Consider the following 18,251-nt stretch of genomic DNA (forward strand, 5'->3'; position numbering starts at 1 on the left):
TTTTATCTACTGTTTGATGGAGCCTGCGTCAGGAGACTGGAGAGTGACGATCAAAAATAGCCCCGGTGATTTAGCTTGTGCACAGACTTGATGCTCCCAAAAACAACAAGCTACTCTTTCTTGTTTTATAACTTCCAAATTTTATCTCAGTTGAGACCAGAGCAAAGATGTGCATGAACCCTGTTAGTCTTCATGTTCTCCACTTTTGTAAATGCCTGAGAACAAGCCTGGCCCAGGGCAACAGACTAGTCTGACCAGTGCAGTGAGCAATCAACAGGAACCACCCTTGCTTAAGTGATGTGTTTGGATTCTCACAAAGCACAAACTGACTCTCCACCTCTCTCCTCACAGTACTACTGCTAGGTACAGGTAATTATCACAGGTGGCAGTGTGTAATAGGGCACCTTAGTGCCTGGTCCTGAAGTCTGCAGTGTAATTCTTTAGGAGCTAATGGTGATCTCTAAGGACAGAGGGGAAGTGGTCTGACCACCATAGACTTTTTATTTTCTTCCTGTTCGCCTTAAGCTCTGTCTGCTCCCTTTAACCCCAGCAAACCATCAAATGCAGGGGTGAGCAGATTGTGGGGATTACGACTGCACTGTGACCACTCACCATGGGTAATGCTAAAGGACATACAACACACACAGAAATGGACAAAAGCTTTCAATATAATGCAATAGAGAAGACAAAGATATAAACACGGGCCACTACCACTCTCTCTTTCACCTCTTACTCAGCTGACCAAAGACATGTGAACAAAGCATCAGCATGTTCTATCTACAAACACAGTTTTAGGCCTGAATTTATTAACCTTTAATTTACAATTCAAAATTAAAAGTAATCTGAGGGAGAAGCTGGTAAAGTGAGATGTGGCATCCACACAACTTCTGTTTCCTGATGATCTGTGTTCTTGCAGTATGAATTACAATGATGTGATGAAATCAGACCAATTGTTACATCCTGATTGAGGAGGAAAAAAAATCAAAGTTGGGGGGGGGGCAATCAAAAGAAAGAGTACACTTATAATGTCCTGGGAGGAGACAAAATGCTTGGTAGAAAAAACAAAAACAAAGAGGAAACAAAGAATTTGGATCTCAGAAAAAAGCATGAAAGGTTCAGGTTCAATGACAGCGTACTCTACGCTGTAGGTCTTTGTTGAAAAAAGGGCTGACGTGCACCTCTTCCTATCTTATCTCTCCTCTCTGTTCTTCCTCGTAGGAGTTGTTACAAGATAAACAGCAACGTGTATCAGCTTCTGAACAACATAATAAGCTGAAAATCACTGTGAAAAGAGAAGCAAAAAAAAACAGCGGACCAGAAACAGGCAATTTGATGATAATACAGACAACACTGTCCTCATGGGTTTGGGGGGAATATTACATTGCACATCAACATTGCAAAAGCCCCCTGGAGCAAGGGAATGAACTGAAAAGATAAAGACCCATTCAACATGGTGCATTGGTGTGATTGTCTTGAGATGCGAGACCAAGGGTTCCCAAACTGTTTAGGCCAAAAGAAACGGTGGTGGGACTGGCAACCCCAAGCCAGGGATACACCAATAGGCCAGAAACCAAAAACCCAAACAAAAAAAGTCTAAGATAAATAATTTAGCTGATTGGTAGAAAACAGGACTACCTCTGTGGGGTATTAATCTGCTGGGATTGATACCTTCATCATTTTGGCCAGTTAATGTAATGAAATAAAGTATTTTATGTTTGCACAGTTTTAGATTAGAATTTAACCCTTTTTGTATACATATTTTACTATAAAGGATGAAATTGCAATTTTAAATAGTTTTTGATTTTGGAAAGCATTTTGCATCCCTGTCAATGTGTTTCACAACTCCACTGGGAACAACTGACTGCAAGACATAGACAAAGAGCTGATAGTTGTGGCCTCAGCTTTGCCACCTTGCAAACAGCTAAAATGCACCCACCTGCTGGTCTAATCAGCTGCATCACTAAGTATTCTTAATACGCCCTCGCTTACCTGATTTCTTTTACATAATCAAAACAGGTGCGTAAGATGTTATGAATAAAGAAATGAGGTGACGACACCAAAACTGTCATTGTACTGGTCAATAAACATGTTTTATTCTGCCTTAAAAACTGGTTCCTTGTGACTTTTCCAGTCAGCCTCATGTGGATACTTGAATAACTGAAGTGTTTTTGCTTGTTCCCAGCACTTTTTCAGCTGCCGCTTGTTTACCATCCATGAACTTGTACAAATACCCTCATTTTCAAATAGATTATGACTTGTGTCAGACACAAGTAGGAAACAAAATATGTGTTGTCTTTGGTTGGCTTATTTGGAACAAGCACCACCAGAGACATGGGTTGGCATAGATGAAAGGGAAAATGAGGAGCTAAGATCCCATCCAGATGCTCATGCAAGGAGGCAGGTGGTGTATCCGGAAAGTGGAAGTGGGTGTTTGCAGGGTCAGATGAAGGTTAAAAACAAAAAGAAAAAAAACAATAACACGGGCAAAATGAAAAGGATGAGGAATGGCTATAATGGAACCATGAAAAATATTTAAAAAGTTAGAGGGGTAGGTAAAGCGCAAAGACTCATGTTTTGTCCTTTATCATTTAAACCCAGCTATGTGAGCTGTGTTACCTTAAACACCTGGCTCACATTAGCACCATTAAAACACTGAGTAAGTCTCTGGAGCTTAATCAAATCTCACAGACCGGTTCTCATAAAAAAATCTGCTGCCCTAATGTCCTTCACTAAAGAGGGTTTTTTTATTAAGCAGATATATTAAAGTTCAGATCACAGTTTAAAGGGTCTGGTAAAGACTCGGTTGTAAAATTGCTGGGCCTTTCGCCAAAGGCACGGGTATTAGAAATCATACTCGACAAGGAAGACCTCAAGCACACATAGATTTGAACTGGGTCTTGAACTGCATTAGTACCAAATTTCACATTTTGACAGAGGGTTGAAAGTGGAAAAATATCATTGAATTTTTTTGACCAAGAGGTGCTTTAGATTTGTCTCCATCCTGAAAGTTTCAAAGGCAAACAGCTGACAGTGGACAGGCAGTCATTACTGTGGTAACTTTGAAAGGACAACTGCTGTTTAAATGAACATTTAGTAGTCATCATAATGACAAAGGTTACAAATACGATCTTGCTTTTGGGCCCTGTAATGAGCCACATCTGACTTGGGGAATTCAGCCGCACCCGACTGCCTTGAAATAGCTGCCCACCAAAGCACTAAGGTGATTTACTGAGCAGTGTTGTGCACAGGTATACATTGACTCACTCACACACTCACACACATACACACAAAGACTCCCATGCTGTATATACATTACACACTTGAGGATGCATAAGGTGCACAAATAGATAAGATGCAGTGAGATAAAGTATTTGAGCCAGTGGGAGAGTGACATGAAGAGGGTAAAAACATTTGTCACAGTGAGCAGATGAATAAGAAAAGAGGCTCCTGAATGTTTCAGCACACACTTTTAGTCACACTGGACTACATCCTTCCTTCCCTGCATGGACCAAAGCAACATCACCACACGCACAAATGCAGCGTTTCAAGCCTTCTATGCATCTCCAAGCAGATTATGAGAGTGTTATCATGTCACTGCCAAGTAGGCAAAAACCACACAAGCTTCACATTGACAACTCTGCAGGAGTCAGTTGGTGTGGACTTTGTGAGCGCTTGTGCATGAAAGCAGTTTGACAGCAGCATTGGAAACATCCTGGGACACGTTACCTCCAGTTCCAAAGTGTTTCTGAGAGGAAGTAGTGTCACATTCAAATACATATATTCTTCATCCTCTGAGTGTTAGTGGTAGTTTTTAATTGGTCTCTCATCTTTCATAAAAACTCCCTGAAAGGATGAGTAGTAATCTCTCTATTTCACATGAATCATCTGACTTTCAATGCAGGCTGATGAGTCTTCTGGTGTAAAGTGAGCTGTTTGGATGAGGGAAAAGGTGAGCTCCCCTACTGAGGCTGGTAAGTGACAAGTAATTTATTTTTCAGTCACATAAGGACTCACAGAGGTGACATGTATTTCTCACCTGCCACCTGGCACCTGTCCACCCTCAGTCTTTTTTAAGTACACACTTGCGACATTTGCATATATTTGCACAGGCACATCCAACCAATTAAACCACACAATTCCACACATATTTATTTCATCGATTAAAGTAATTACATTTGCTCCAGGCTGCTTGGTGCCACAGCCAATGCACTACGGCACTACTTGTAATCTGCATAATGAATAAACAGTGCCAAGGGATGCTTTACTTGCACCTGAAATAAAACATGTTTGTTATGTCAGGAGTAGCAGCAACCATGTATGATCTGTTGTTTGAGTGTGCTTTTAGTTTTGGAACCTTGAAAACTGAGAGGGAGTGTGCTGCTGTGTGTCATTCACAAAGGGCCTGCAAACCACTACAGCTCTAAAAGGCTTTTCATTTTAGCCAGCAAGGTACAAGTGTGACATCGATGAAAATCCTGGTAAAACTTCAAGCCCTAAGGGTGACTAGCAATAACTCAATTGAGCTTCCAAAGCATTGCCATGAATATATTCCCCTATTTTTAGCACCTCTGTGATTATGATATCTAACTATGTGAGTGCTGGCTGGCAGCACTTTTTGTCACTCACAGTGGGTGCTGAGTGCTGTATATCTGCTGTGGTTTCTGCAGCATTTGCTGAAGTAGGCATCCTATACGACTTCCAGTCTTTATGTGCAGGGAATTAAAAAAAGGCTGGGACATCCATACCTGGAACACTGAATCCCAAACAGCATACAACTGGCGGTGATGACAGTTTTTCAGCAGAAAGAGGCAATAAACAAACTCTGTTCTTGCAAACAATAGAGAGTTTGATCCAATATCAGTTTCATTCAATTACACAGGGAAGTGCAAGTCTCACCTTTTGATTTATCACAACTTTGTGAAGAAAAATATATGCTATTCCATCCCTTATCCACACTAAGGTGTTATGTAACCTATTTACATAGGTCTGTTTAGTTCCTTGATGCTTACAGAAAAAGAAAAGAATAAGAAAATTCCGATGCCTCATTTTGTTGAGCTGTATGGACTCCACTCTCATTCAGAACTGCCAACGCTGAGCTTGGGCTGTGTCAGACACAGTCAGTGAAGCTCATCCACCCACAGAGACTACAGTCGACATGGTACAGTATAACGTGACACAACAGGAGGAGTCTGGGGGAGCTGAAATCTGTCATAACATCCATTTAAGAAGTTAGCCTTGAACTAAGAGGGCTTTTATCCGCCTGCAAAGCTCCTCATTCAAGGCTCTACCTTAGGGACATTTTTTAAGTGCAAGAACAACATGCAAGCCGCAGATCAGAGAAGTGTTGTGAAGTGAACAATACTCATGTGCAAGCAAAAGTGACACTAAATTTACATTACATTGTGTTTTCTCTGATGGCTGTCCATACTTAAAAAAACTACATTGCATTTCTAAATATTGTGTAAAAACTATAACAACAATTTGAATGCTAATCATCCAAAAGTCTGAGTTCTCTGTCCAACTAACAGATTGCTGAAGGCAAACTGCTTGAAAACACCCCCTCATTACTGCAGCATAAATCATTTTCATTTGCAGTTGAATGTATTTCATGTGCAAGAGCTGTTCATACAATTTTTTAAAGAAATACATGTGTGTTCAAGGATTGATAAGAGGCAGAGGTAGAGTCGAAGATTTACCTTCTTCAGAGCTGACATTCTAGGTGGATCCTCCTCCTGCAAAGCCTGCTCACATGCTGAGGTCCCAAACCAAGTTGGAGAGGTTCGCAAATCCTAACTCAGCCCGGTGCTGATGCTGAGCCATGAGGCTGCTTAGTATTCTAACCTCGCATCCACCCCGTTCTACAGCTGGCTCTCTGTGCGCACGCCCTAAACCGCTGCAATTGCAGGATTCAAACACATGGGGAGCTCTAGCCTGATGCATATCCTCGGATACTGGGAGCATACAATGCTAGAAAGTTGGACAACGTTACAAACTGTTGGTAAAAGTTGGGCTTCTTCATGATGGCAGGCGAACATGTAGGCTATCAGTGACTTTTGTTCGATACTTTTAAACACGTGTGTCACCTTTTTATTCTGTTTACATCTAATATGTGTTAACAATGTGCTTCAGATGGCCGAATTTAAACGTATTGCTGCCGAATTCATCATAAACCAGTCGTTTGACAAATCAAGAAATATGGTGTTTTTGGGCATAAAACCATATATTCTGTTGTGCGTCATCTGAGCAAACCTTCTAGATGCGCCGATCTGAAGAATAGATAAGGCTGGACGAAACACCGTATTGATATATATTTTAGAACGGATCAGTCTTCATTTTTAACAGGTGATGCACTAAATTGACATTATTCCAAATGGAAAGTGGTGGGCCGGACCGTGGGAAGTGCCGAAGCGTGCCTGCCAAGCTGTGCAGTTCCCTGTGACATTGCAGCGGAGGAGTCCGAGGACTTGTACTCTTTGATAAGCTAACTTGATTAGTTTTAAGTTATTCTGTCCACCCCATAAGCCTTTTATGACTTTTTTTCATTATTAATGCGCTTATGTGTTTTGTCGGTGGTGTACTTCCTCGTAAAGCGAGCAGGCGTTAGCAGACTGTGCACGAGCCAGCTATGGCTCAGCCTGCTAGCGTGTTAGCTACATCCCCATGTTACATTTGAACTCAGTTCAACCTCGCCTCAAGTTAAAGAATTGTCTACGACACCATGGCACACAGAAAAGAAAGTGAGTATGACGACTGGCAACAACGCTGTTACGTTTAGTACTGGCAGTGTTCTTTCAACGAGCCAACGTAGCTAGCTAACGAGTGTAGCTAGGTAGCATATATTGTAAACAAATGCACGTGTTCACATGCGGGTTGGCTCTGTCTGTGGCACAGCGTGGTCTGATAGATGTGTATGTTACACTGAGTAATAATCGTGTGTCAGTGGTTATATTATCTTTAATTCGGGTTTCTAGGGTACACATTTTTCATTAAAATCTACAGGAAGTCTTGGGTGCAAGGCAGATGCTTAAGACAAAAAATACTCGAAATCTAAATAAGGAATTGGGTATTTTGCCTGTGTAGAACCTTTTTTTTACATAACGCTTGACTCTTTAAGTCCTAAGAAGACTATGGGATCTTACAATTCAAAAGCAACTGATTACTAGGAAATACATACCTTTGTGTGTTTTTTTCCCATCACTTGTTTTTTATATCTAAGTATTCCAGACAAAAGTGCTCCAGAAGCTTTACCCTTCAGCTCCCAAACCTGAGAAGGAGACCAGACCACCACAAACTGTAGAGATCCCTGCCAAAAAATTGTGTGTGAAAAGAAAAGCATCTCAGGAGGACTCTACAGCAACTGGTAAGATAACTTTGTTGTTATCATTACTAAATGATAACCCTACTAACAATTTTTGGTTCCCAGAATGTTCTAGGAACAAAAGCTCTGACGTTCCCGGAAGAGTGCCTTTTGGTTTGATTTCAGGTTGTCCATACGTTCCCATGGAAAGTTTGCGTTACTTTCTCTAAACGTTCTGTGTTGGTGAGATGATTGGTTCCCCCAACGTTCCCCTGACGTTTATTTTTGGTTAAATTGCCATCTCTCAACCTTCCCCTAACCCTTAGGGAATGTTAGTTTTTGGTTATCTTTTGGTTGTATTTTAAAGTCCCCTACAACCTTCAAACCCCCATAATTGTATTCATACCTGTACTATGAACAAGTAGTCAGTAATGGATGAAAATGCAAGTCTAGCAGCACTTTTTATTACAATATAGTGAAATACAAATAACGCAACAAAAAATAATCAAACCAATTACAATGAAAGGCCATGAAAAGATAGCAAAATACAAACAATAACAATAATGTTCTGCAGTTGGGATGTCTTGTCCAGTTGGTGTCTTCATTCCTTCTTAGCTGATAAAAAAATTAAAATGGGAGCAAAAATAGGCATGTCTGGTCAGGTGTGTCCTCATCCCTTTTGAGCTGGCCTTAAAAGAAAAAGACAAGTTCGAGCATTAGTCCACAAAAGCATGACAAATAACCCTAACATCCCTGATTTTGTGATCACCACAAGTGGTTTAAAGATTTCTAAATAATTTCATTACTTGTTACATTCACCAGCCGAGACAAATAGAAGGATTCTAATTTACCTTCAGTGGGGGCGAATGTAAGTGCTTGCACAGTGACGTCCTCAATTTCTGCCTCTGGCCAATGGAATTCTTGAGACAGGCCGCTAGGGTGGAAGTGAAAATGAAATTGTTCATTTAAACATCATAACTTTGTCAGTCAATTGGTGTAAGATAATGTGAACAATGCATTAACACATGCCTGTTATAATCTTGAAGAGAGTCAGATCCAGGAAAGGCTTTTTGGAACTTTTTCGCTGCAGCAATACATCAGCAGTATCCACTCAACACAGCACATGGCAGCTGTCCGTTTGCACCTCCCAAAGTTCAGAGGAAGTGCTACTGAAAAAAACAATCATGCAAGTAAGACGAATATTGAGAGCCTTTATATTCTAATTCTGTAAGATAAATCAGTTCAGATAAGATTATTGACATGTAATTACCATTTTGTTCTCCCTCTCCTGTTGTGTAAGACTTCGGTCCAGCTTCTCCAGTTCACTCACTGTTCTGCATGGTGAAAGCAACAGGTTTTTCATGCAGAAACAGCCTCAACCACTGCTGTGGTTTTGATCCTCTTCATCAGGCAGGCCATGTGTGCTCCTATACTATAGGGACATTTGGAAGAAGTTCATGTGAATTTTTACACACAATATACTTTCCTATGTGAGCAACTTAGGTGTGTGTAAAATACTTACTCTTCTAAATGGTGGCCATGACTGAGAAACATTCCTCTCCATCATGAATCATTACTGAATGAAGAAAAATATAGAAATAAAAAGTTTATTTTAAAATTCCTGGTTCTGAAATTGTATCAAAACTTGGAAATGGAAAACTCTTATACAGCAATAAAAATTACCTAAAAACAAAACATCAAATAACTTGTATTAGATAGGATTTAAATACCTATAGATTGCATAGTAGCACCCACTTTAGTGTGTTGTTAATGTCTCTCAGTAAGTGAGTGTGGCATCTCTAGACTAACTAAACCGCATTGAACTTTTTTAAGATGAACGTAGAGATAAAGTTTAAACGGACAGTGAGGCTACAACAGGAGCTACAGGCGAAAAAAGGCTTGTGTGTTTGTGTTCATTCCAGCCCACATGCAGCAGTTATTCTGCTGTGGTCTGTTAAAACGCGAGTGTCTATAGATGTAATTAAGAGCCAGGTCACGTTAGCTCTTCTAGTAGAACATAACAAGGATTTACTAAAAGTACAAGTTAAGTACACGTACACATTTTGTTAGCACAGTTACTCATTGTTCTCGGTTAACCAAAAAACAACCAAACGACAACCCACCCGATGTTGTGTGAAGGTAGGACTGCAACCACTGGAGAACGTTTCTGTTCTCTTTACGTTAAGGGAACGTAAGGCTTTGTGTGGTTTCAGTGTAACCAAGGAGGAACGTTCTCCGAACATTAGATCTTGGTTTGGTTGTAACTAACCTTTAGACAACCAAAAGCTAACATTCCCTTTACGTTCTGTGTTACTAGGGAAGTACAAGATTATGCATTTCCAGAATAATCTACTGTATGTACCAACACTTCATACATGCAGTACTGCTCGCTCAGTGTTTTCAAACTCTTTATTTTCTTTCTGTTTGTTTGTTTTTTTTAGGAGATACAAAGAAGACCCAGAGTTCTTCTAATCCAGACAGACGGCGCCTGTACACAGTCCTGCCTCCCCCTGCTGACTACAAGCCACATTCGGAGAAATCCATCACACTCCCCCTGATAGAGAGCATAAACAGCGCAGAAGACCCAGCTGGTAAGACGACCATAATCTAACATTTATGGACTTGTGCTGTGCACCATAAAGCTAGAGTAGATTTATGGCGGGGGTTCCTCAAGGTTGGTTCGCTCTGGCATTTAAGCCATTCCTCTTGTTTTACTCTGCCAGTCCAGTTAAAGGAAAAAGGCAGCGATAATAAACTGTGTTTCTCACCTGAAGAGAACCTAACTCACACACAGATGGTGTCTGAGGATTTTACTTTGATGCACTCATGAATGTGAAACTGTTGGAGTAAACTTTAACAACATATCTAGGTATCTGAAAACATATGAGGCTGAATTATGAGTTATTTTAAATGCCAAGCTGAAATGCCCTTGGGCTGTGATGAATGGCAGGCAGTCTTCAGCATCATTTAAAGTCTGTTTATTTTGTCGGCACTTTATCTTGCCATAAAGTGGTGGAATGATCAGATGGTAATAGCAGTCTTGGCTCATTATCTCTCTGTACTCATCATCTCCTTCAATGCAGACCTCCATCCACCTGACATGCTTCAGTTTTATCTCAATAGGGAAAGAGAGATTTGTTGGCTGGGATAGAAGAGCTTCTAAAGGCCTTCTTGAATGAATGATGTGGTTAAGTCTGATTAATTGCGCCCGTCAGTCTAACAGCCCATTAATTGGATCACATTTTTGATTTAGTGGGCACTAAGCCTTGATGGAAAATGTACTCTGTAGTCCTTATGAGGTTCAGCTGAGGTTGAGCTTCAGAAAGATTTTGTAGCTGTAAATCTATGGTTATGTTATAGAGACAGTTCAATGAGAACTAGTTGATGTCACATACCAACGATTAATGAAATTAAAGTGAATAAAACAACCTTGGTGGAAGTCTTAAATTGCCAGACCTCCATGCTGTTTTTACACTTTGCCAGTGAGGTCTTTGCTTACCAGGAACAACACTTTACTGGGCAGAAGACCAAGATGTGAACTACACTTCCGTGCCAAGACACAATATTTACTCCCTCTTTTTATTGATGTTCTTTATGCTTGGATTTCCTCCTAATTATTCGATAATAAGGTATAAAGGGATCTTTTTTTGTTTCTGCTGAGCTAAAAATCATATGAAATATTTTAATCCCTGTTAATCCACCTAAGAGGGACAGGATCAATTGGATCTTTGTAAGATATAACTGCTAGAAAACAGGTAAGTGCTGCTCGATGCTGTATCAGTTAGAGGACATGATGACTGGAAGTCCACGTTAAGCTTTTGTTTCATTGAAGCAAAAATTCGTAATGCAGCCAGGGCCTGCTCCATTTTTTTATTGCATACCTGCAGTTTGATTATTCAAAGTCTGTTTGTGATTACTTTGAAAAACAATAACAATTTTTTGTTTGTAAGATCAGTAAGATTGTAGATTTTCATCAAAACTATTCATATGCCAAGTTTTAGCTTTTACAAAAATGTTTTTGAGGAGTGTAACCTGGTGTGTCTGATTTTTACAGTGCACTATTTTGTGATTATTTGCTGTTTGTGATTTATCAATGCTTGCGGTTTATTTTGTATGATGTTCAGATGCATGACAGAGGATATGGGTGGTGTAAAGGGTGAAATGTATGAAGAGGGATTTGCTGGTTCCTATCAATTTGACAGAGGACCACAGAATAGGGATGCACAAATCCAATCCTGGTATCGGGGCCGATCCAGCCCCTCAGAGCTAGATCGGGTATCGGTGGGAAAGGATCAGTCTAAGCTTGACACTAAGGCTGAACTATGTAGTCTACAATGTAAATATCAACTTCAGTAATTCCATATGTACTCATTTTTGTCTTTTACTCAAAACATTACCAGTCTTATCCCACAGTAGAGCATGCAGGTTATTGTTTAACACTGGTATTGAATCAGGATCAGGATTGGTCCATATCCAAAGCCCAGGTATGAGTATCGGGACCAGAAAAGTTGGATTGGTGCATCCCTTCCGCAGAGATTAGTAGCGATGAAGAGATGCTTGCTTATGTATTGTAGGGAGGTCTGAGGTTTAGCGCTAATAGCAGGGTTGTTTGCAGATTAATTGTCCGAGTATTTTACAAAAGTAGCATTTTTAATTCCATAATTATATCCATCCATTTTTCTATGTGGTGCCGTCGCAACAGCAGTACCTCCTCAGCTGCATTATGCTCTGGCTGGCAGCCAGTTCACTGCTCACCACTGTGAACGGGTCGGTAAAAATTGGATGAGAGCTGATTTCTTTGACCCCTCAGTTCCTTGTGAGTAAGAGAAGGGAGGTGTGAATGTGTTGAGAAGAAGCTGCTCAGCCAGCAAGAGTCCCATTACTGTGTGAGGCTCACTATTAAAGTCAAGTTGTTCTTGGGTGAGTAATAATGCATACCAGGGGAGAGATTTAACAGCTTTGAAGAAGGATATGAATTAACATGAGAAAAGAACAAGAAACCCAACTGCTGAAACTTTAATGATGATTTCCAAAAGAGTGGAGGAACGTGTTAAATTCATGCGCATGTGTACAATAGTGAGCAATTGCATAAGCTCCCTATTTTATTTTATTTTTCATGAGAGATCTGGAATCAGAACAAAGGAGCTGGTTACAAGCAGCCGGGGAGATGTTAATTTTACTGTGCATGATCATTAAACAAAAAATGAAACGACTCAACAGAGGATTTTGTCTTGTAACTAATGATTTACTGCCAAGTGTTTGGCAGGTGGAAGTTTACATTCCCTACTTTTTACGATGCATTGTATTTTGGTTTTATACAAGGCCATAATTCACCTGGTTTCTTTGTCAATCAGTAACCACATGAGCAGATTTTGCTGATTAAAATGCAGTTGTCCAGTAACACTCGGTGTAAATTGAGGAATCAGCTGACTTTGTAGCTGGCTGGAAGATAAATGCTCCCATAGCAAAACATCATTGGAACTGGCAGTAGTTGTAGCTCATCTGTAGGCAATCAAAACACTTTTTTACATGTCAACCATTTCTTTTCTCTCAGTGATTCATTGTAGATGGAATGATGCAGGATGAGCTCTGAAGCTGGGCTTGAATTGATTGAAATTGGTTACTAGGGTGGAGGTGGGTCACAGTGATCTGACTGAAAGAACAACTTAGGAACAGGTTTTGAATTTAATAGCAGCAAGGTGATTGGTTGATCAAGGTCTTGGTGGGGTCTAGTTGTATTAATACTGAAACGATAATCAACTGATCAGCAAAGAAGTAAAATACAGAGACGAGGAGAGAGGGAAATGTAAGAAACAGACTTTAGCCAAGCTCAAATATTAAACTTTAACCAAGTTACATATGAAAAATATTCTGATTAAAGGCACAGAATCAAACCATGAAACAAAATGTCAGTCAAGGTCACTTCAGCATAAGTGCAGCGCAGCATTGAGACCAAAACAACTACAGTTTTGAAATAATCAAATGTTTACAATCTGTTTGTCCACAGAGGAGAGTTCCCATGATAGCGATGGAGGACTGGACCAAGACAAAGAGGGCAAAGAGCAGAAAAGAAGGAGGAGAAGAAAGAACAGAAAACCAGTCCCTCATCAGGAGTCAGGGAGAGATGGAGCAGCTCCAGAAAGTGAGTCCAGCACAGGTCAGAGCCTGACACCTGTGGATGAGGGAGAGGAGCATATCAGCAGAAACAAGAAGAGGAAACTGAAGAAGAAACGACACAAGGAGAAGCTGCGCTCGTTGGGTCTGACGCCCCGGGCAGCTGCCCTGGAGTTTACATACCAGAAAGATGGAACAGAGGAGCAAGAGGAGGAAGATATTGAGAGGAGAGCTGCTGAGGTGGCAGAATTCCTCAGGACAACAACAGAAATCTATTTGTCAGATTGTGAGTACTGAATAGAGCAATACTTGGCGTTTTGCATTAGCTGGTGTCTGAATCTTCCCTGTATTAAATTAGGTTGCCGCCACTGAAGCTTGAGCTCGTTCATGCAAATATTTGCCGAGCAGTAGTTTGACTTCCTCTCATTTGAGGTTCAAAGATGCTTAAATCTGGTGCCACTCCAAAATAAAGTTTACAAACACATCATTAAATTCTGCCAAATGCTGAAAGCATCATAATGAAAGCAGCTGATTGAAATGGATGCACTTCTGCCACAGCACATCTGCGCTTTTTGAGCCACAGTTTGACAGCCGGCACAAATTAGACAGAAAAAAAAAACAAATGGACAGAAGTGACAGACAAAATTGCAGTGCTATTAGACGGGACCAAATGGAGAAGTGTCTGAAATTCATGAGTTTTAATTGCTAGACTGCATCTGAACGCTGACTGATTATCAATAACAGCTTTAATTAATTTATCTACTTTGTTTTTAAATAAATTACACCAAAATAAGTCACCACTGCAGAAGTTAGCGTTTCACCTATGAGATGACTCAGAGCAAAATCTTGTTTAATTCAGAGAGATTTTGCTGAACGTTAATAGGGAAATAATCTGATACTTTTACTTGATACATGCAATGAAAGTTGGCCATATAGTGTCTCAAAGTGGTTATAACAATGGTTTAAGTTGTTTGGAAGCTTTCTGTAGTTATGAAGTCAGCCATGAGCCTTTAATTGCCTGTTAGCTCTTGACATTTGAAATTCTCAGTATTTTTTACAAAGAGTTGATGTGATATGTTTCTGTGATGAAAGTTGAAATTCTATTCTGAAGCTGAAGTTATACTGATGTATGCTAACTGCTAGCATATCAATGCAGTTTCCCATATACGTTAGCATCAAGCTTTCACTATATTGTTGTTTTGGTAAATAAGGTGATTTATACCATTTGGAATGTACTGAATATGAAACTCCTGAGAGAGTAATGTAAATTTCTTTATGAAGTCAGTTCTTCAGTAAAACTTCAAGCTGAAAAAAAACGTTTTTCTTGGGAAATGTTATCTAACTGCTAAGCTAAGATAGCTGCAGCAGACTAGTTGACGCAAGGCCTGGTGGCTCTGGCACAATATAAAGAATTGATAAGGGAATCGTTAAGCACAAAGGCTAACGATATCCATGGACTGAAACAATTATTATTGATTCTCAACAGGGACTGTTTTTTTACGATTCCCATTCTTATGCTTGAGCTGTTGTTAGGTCCTCTTTAATAAAGACATATGACATAAGACAGTAAACCCCCAAAAATATAGCTACTAAAAGAACTTCTGAATTTTATGTAGCAGTCAGTCAAACAAGAGTTTGATAGTAAATTGATCTGCATGGATGAAAAACTCAAACAGTCTGATCTTGTAAGAAAAAATGAATGATGTGATGAAAAAGTACAGAAATGTATCTGTGCATGAAGATGGTTAGAATTGAAAATGGGGCTTTACAAAGAAAACGTAACTACATCTCTCCTTTAGTCGCTCCAGCTGCATTGGATTACTCTCCTGTATTCTATGAAATGCTGTGTCTTTTAATGAGGCCTATATTTTTTTTAACAATGCCTTTAACAGACTTCCTCTCCTCTCTTCTGTCCTGCTACAGCCTCATCACGTGAAGACAAGCTTGCTCTGTCTGAGGCCGTGAATAACCTTCTGGGCAACATTGCCAGCACAGACAAGCCGGCCTCTGTCCTGAAGCCGCTCTACAGCCTTAAGGTCTTAGTTCAGCAGAAAGAGGCAGATAAACTAGAGAAGGCATTGGAGGAGTTCCAAAATACTTCCTTTTTATCTGAGGGTAAGTGAGCACATGTCAGATGAGGCTCATTAAGGCTGCATCAGATGGAATATCTGCCCGTCCTTAATGTTGCTACTTGCTCGGTCATGCCCATTCCCGTCTTTACTGGCCTGTTCTTGCTGAGATCTGCCCCAGAAACCTCACTGACCTGCCTCTGCAGGTTAATACATGCCGTTGTTTGTCTGTGCTTGCTCTCTGTTCTATTTTTACATTGATCCTCATTGTTTACCTGAGTATACCTGCCCTCACTTGCCTCCTACAGCTTTAACCTGTGTGTACCTGCCCTTAATAAGTTGTACGAGAGCTGCCCATGTCCATATTACTCCACAGTCACAGGTGACCTCCACCACCAGTCAACTAACAAGTTTCAACTTGTTCATTATGCCTTTATTCAGCTGAAACATCTCAGCAGTCCCCAGACACTTCTCCACCTGTGCATGTCTGTTTGTGTGTGTTTGTGTGTTTGCATGGTTGGCTAGCTGCCTGCATAATGGGATCAGGAGGGACTTTGCTGCCTTCACATGCACAAGTTTATGTGTGTGAGGGAGAGAAGGAGAGGTAACAGAGTCTAGCTCGGAGATTAGGCAAACACTGGCCACTGAAAATCTGTACAGGACTCCTGTCAACAAGTGAAATTCATTTCTCCCCTTGAAAAGCTTGCTTTAGGTTTGCCTTTCCTCCCCATGCTGTTGCCTGAAGCTTTCTGCCCTCCCAATACACCTCATATCCTGTGAATCATGCTTCCACTGATTATTTTTTAACCACTTCTTTTAAACACAGTGAGTAGCAAAAAGAGAGGAATTCATTGCTAAAACTCTTTTTATGGAGCGTTAAAGGCCAAGGCTCTGGTGTTTTTATCCTCTTTTTGACGTCACAGTCATACAACTCTTCAATAACACCATTCAGAGTAGACTGATTCTGAATAACAGCCAGTTTTTAGAGAAGCATTCTTTCTTGACTGTCACTCACTCTCACCTCCATGCAGGAGCTGCTCCATGTACAGGAGGATGCTTTTAAACTTCTTGAACTGATTTCATTGCAGCTCTCCTTACTCCTTCTCTACACCTTTGCAGTGGCAATCAATTGACTAGAAGAGAGGGTCTGAATCTGATTTCCTTTAAGCGTATTTCACTGCAATCCCGAGTTCTTTTCATGGATGGCATCAGCTTGACTGTTCTTTTTATACTGCCCTGTTGTTTTTCAGGCTGTCACTCAGTTGAAATCTGACTTTTGGGATGTTAAAGAAGCAGGAGAAAGACATTGTTTGAGAAGAGACAGTATTGTGTTATTTTGAGCGTTTCAATGCAAAAGGAGGCAGAAAGTAAATTGATCATGGACCAGAGATTTTGATTTATGGTGCAGAGAAATAAATCTTTGAACTGAAATATTGCTCTTTGTCTCTTTCTGTTTCAGAGGAAACCACTGCAGTTGTTTCACTGTTTCAATACTGGATCACAGACATCCTTACCATGCAGGGAGAGAAAACCGTCAGTTCCTCTGAGGCAGAGACTTTATAGTTGTTTTACCCGTTTACTGCATTTCATGATTTTGAATCCAACTTGGTGCTGTGAAAAATATTAAATATATTTTGTACTTCAACTTTATGGAATCTTCTCATGCTTTATATCTAACAAGAAAAAAGCACAAATGGTTAATCCACCCATCTTAGATAACATGACAATTAGCTGAACCATTGTCTCTCCTCTGATTTCAGTTGTATAAAGTTCAAAAGGATCAAAGCTTCAGTGGGTAAAAACATCATTACCATCCCACACACCTGACTCTCTAAATGCCAGAGAAGCAAGCGTCAGCTCTGTTGAGGCTTTGGGTTGATTTGCAGATAATCTGACATATTGACCTACAGCCAAACAGATTACCCAGATTCTCCCTAACTTTCCACAACACAACATCAACAAATCGATTTCACGTGAAGTTTGTTTTTGGCTTAAGTAATGCTAAAAAAGGATGTTTGCTATGGCAAATCATGGCTAGCACATAAGTCCAATAAAAAGAGCACCACTTGGGTTCAGGCTGTCCATTACTCCCAATTACCCTCCTCCAGGTTTACTTCATGACTCATCCCCGTATTCTGATATCAACCCTCTCTCTCCCCTGAGGGACCCCAAACACTGGGGCCCTCAGGTAGGGGCTTGTAACTACAGCTATCCCTGAAGACTCCAGCCTCACATCAGAAGTACAGATGTGCAGCCACCTACAGCACATTAACTTGCAATAAAGTAAATAATTAGGTTATTAAAGGGTTTGTTTTATAATGTGACATTTAATGGTGGATAGATTAATAGATCTTATTTTTTCCTTTTACAGGAAGTTTATCACCACTGTCTGTACAGAAAAACATTCACAGACATGGGGAAGGCCCACTGCCAAATAAGTTTACCCACATATCCCATGCAACAACAAATACACAGTAATAATACAAATACACATACACAACACACAAAAGTTGGGGTGTTGTTTGTTGAGGAGAGCAATGGCAGAAGGGACAGAGCTCCTGCTGAAACGTGTTTGCTTCCAGGCTATTGACTTGTATCTGCGTCCAGATGGAGGCAGTGTGAAGAATGAGTAGGGATGGGGCCTGAGGTTGAAAGTTATGGTGCATGCTCTGTGTGTAATGGCTTTGTTGTAAAGGTCAGACAGGTTGAATGTAGGGAGGCTGAATATTTTGGGGAAGTGTTTGTGAGTTTGTTTCTGTTGGAGGTGGTTA

At 40.4% G+C, this 18,251-nt stretch overlaps 2 protein-coding genes and 1 long non-coding RNA gene across 4 annotated transcripts in view; 1 reads left to right on the forward strand and 2 right to left on the reverse strand.

Annotated features, from left to right (window-relative positions):
- Positions 1–5,797, reverse strand: part of dlgap2a (discs, large (Drosophila) homolog-associated protein 2a) — a 251,386-nt gene extending 245,589 nt beyond the window's left edge. The window contains exon 1 of one of the 2 annotated variants that reach the window (XM_074691350.1): positions 5,697–5,797. In XM_074691350.1, coding sequence (XP_074547451.1) covers positions 5,697–5,714 — 18 coding nt within the window. In that variant the 5' untranslated portion in view covers positions 5,715–5,797. The remainder of the gene's footprint in view (positions 1–5,696) is intronic. The other variant, XM_074691343.1, reaches the window with a different exon arrangement.
- Positions 5,798–5,963: 166 nt separating this feature from the next.
- Positions 5,964–17,098, forward strand: erich1 (glutamate rich 1). Its single transcript, XM_074692723.1, has 6 exons — positions 5,964–6,737; positions 7,217–7,360; positions 9,739–9,888; positions 13,305–13,697; positions 15,335–15,526; positions 16,940–17,098. The coding sequence occupies exons 1-6, from the start codon at positions 6,719–6,721 to the stop codon at positions 17,041–17,043; spliced, it is 1,002 nt and encodes a 333-aa protein (XP_074548824.1). The 5' UTR covers positions 5,964–6,718; the 3' UTR covers positions 17,044–17,098.
- On the reverse strand, positions 7,576–8,962 carry LOC141806982 (uncharacterized). The gene is made up of 5 exons (XR_012599802.1): positions 8,820–8,962; positions 8,568–8,729; positions 8,327–8,463; positions 8,149–8,231; positions 7,576–7,986 (listed from the first exon to the last, which is right to left on the reverse strand). It is a non-coding gene; the product is annotated as an uncharacterized LOC141806982 (long non-coding RNA).
- Positions 17,099–18,251: the final 1,153 nt, after the last annotated feature.

The sequence above is a fragment of the Halichoeres trimaculatus genome, unplaced genomic scaffold (genome assembly GCF_033239565.1).
Source record: "Halichoeres trimaculatus isolate MK-OKI-2021-1 unplaced genomic scaffold, fHalTri1.1 fHalTri1_scaffold_17, whole genome shotgun sequence".
Lineage (NCBI taxonomy): Eukaryota > Metazoa > Chordata > Actinopteri > Labriformes > Labridae > Halichoeres > Halichoeres trimaculatus.

Excerpts from the sequence above, each read along its gene's own strand:
- erich1 (XM_074692723.1), top strand. Across the intron at positions 9,889-13,304 it reads CAGCGCAGAAGACCCAGCTG|AGGAGAGTTCCCATGATAGC; the intron begins GTAAGACGACCA and ends GTTTGTCCACAG. Across the intron at positions 15,527-16,939 it reads TACTTCCTTTTTATCTGAGG|AGGAAACCACTGCAGTTGTT; the intron begins GTAAGTGAGCAC and ends TTTCTGTTTCAG.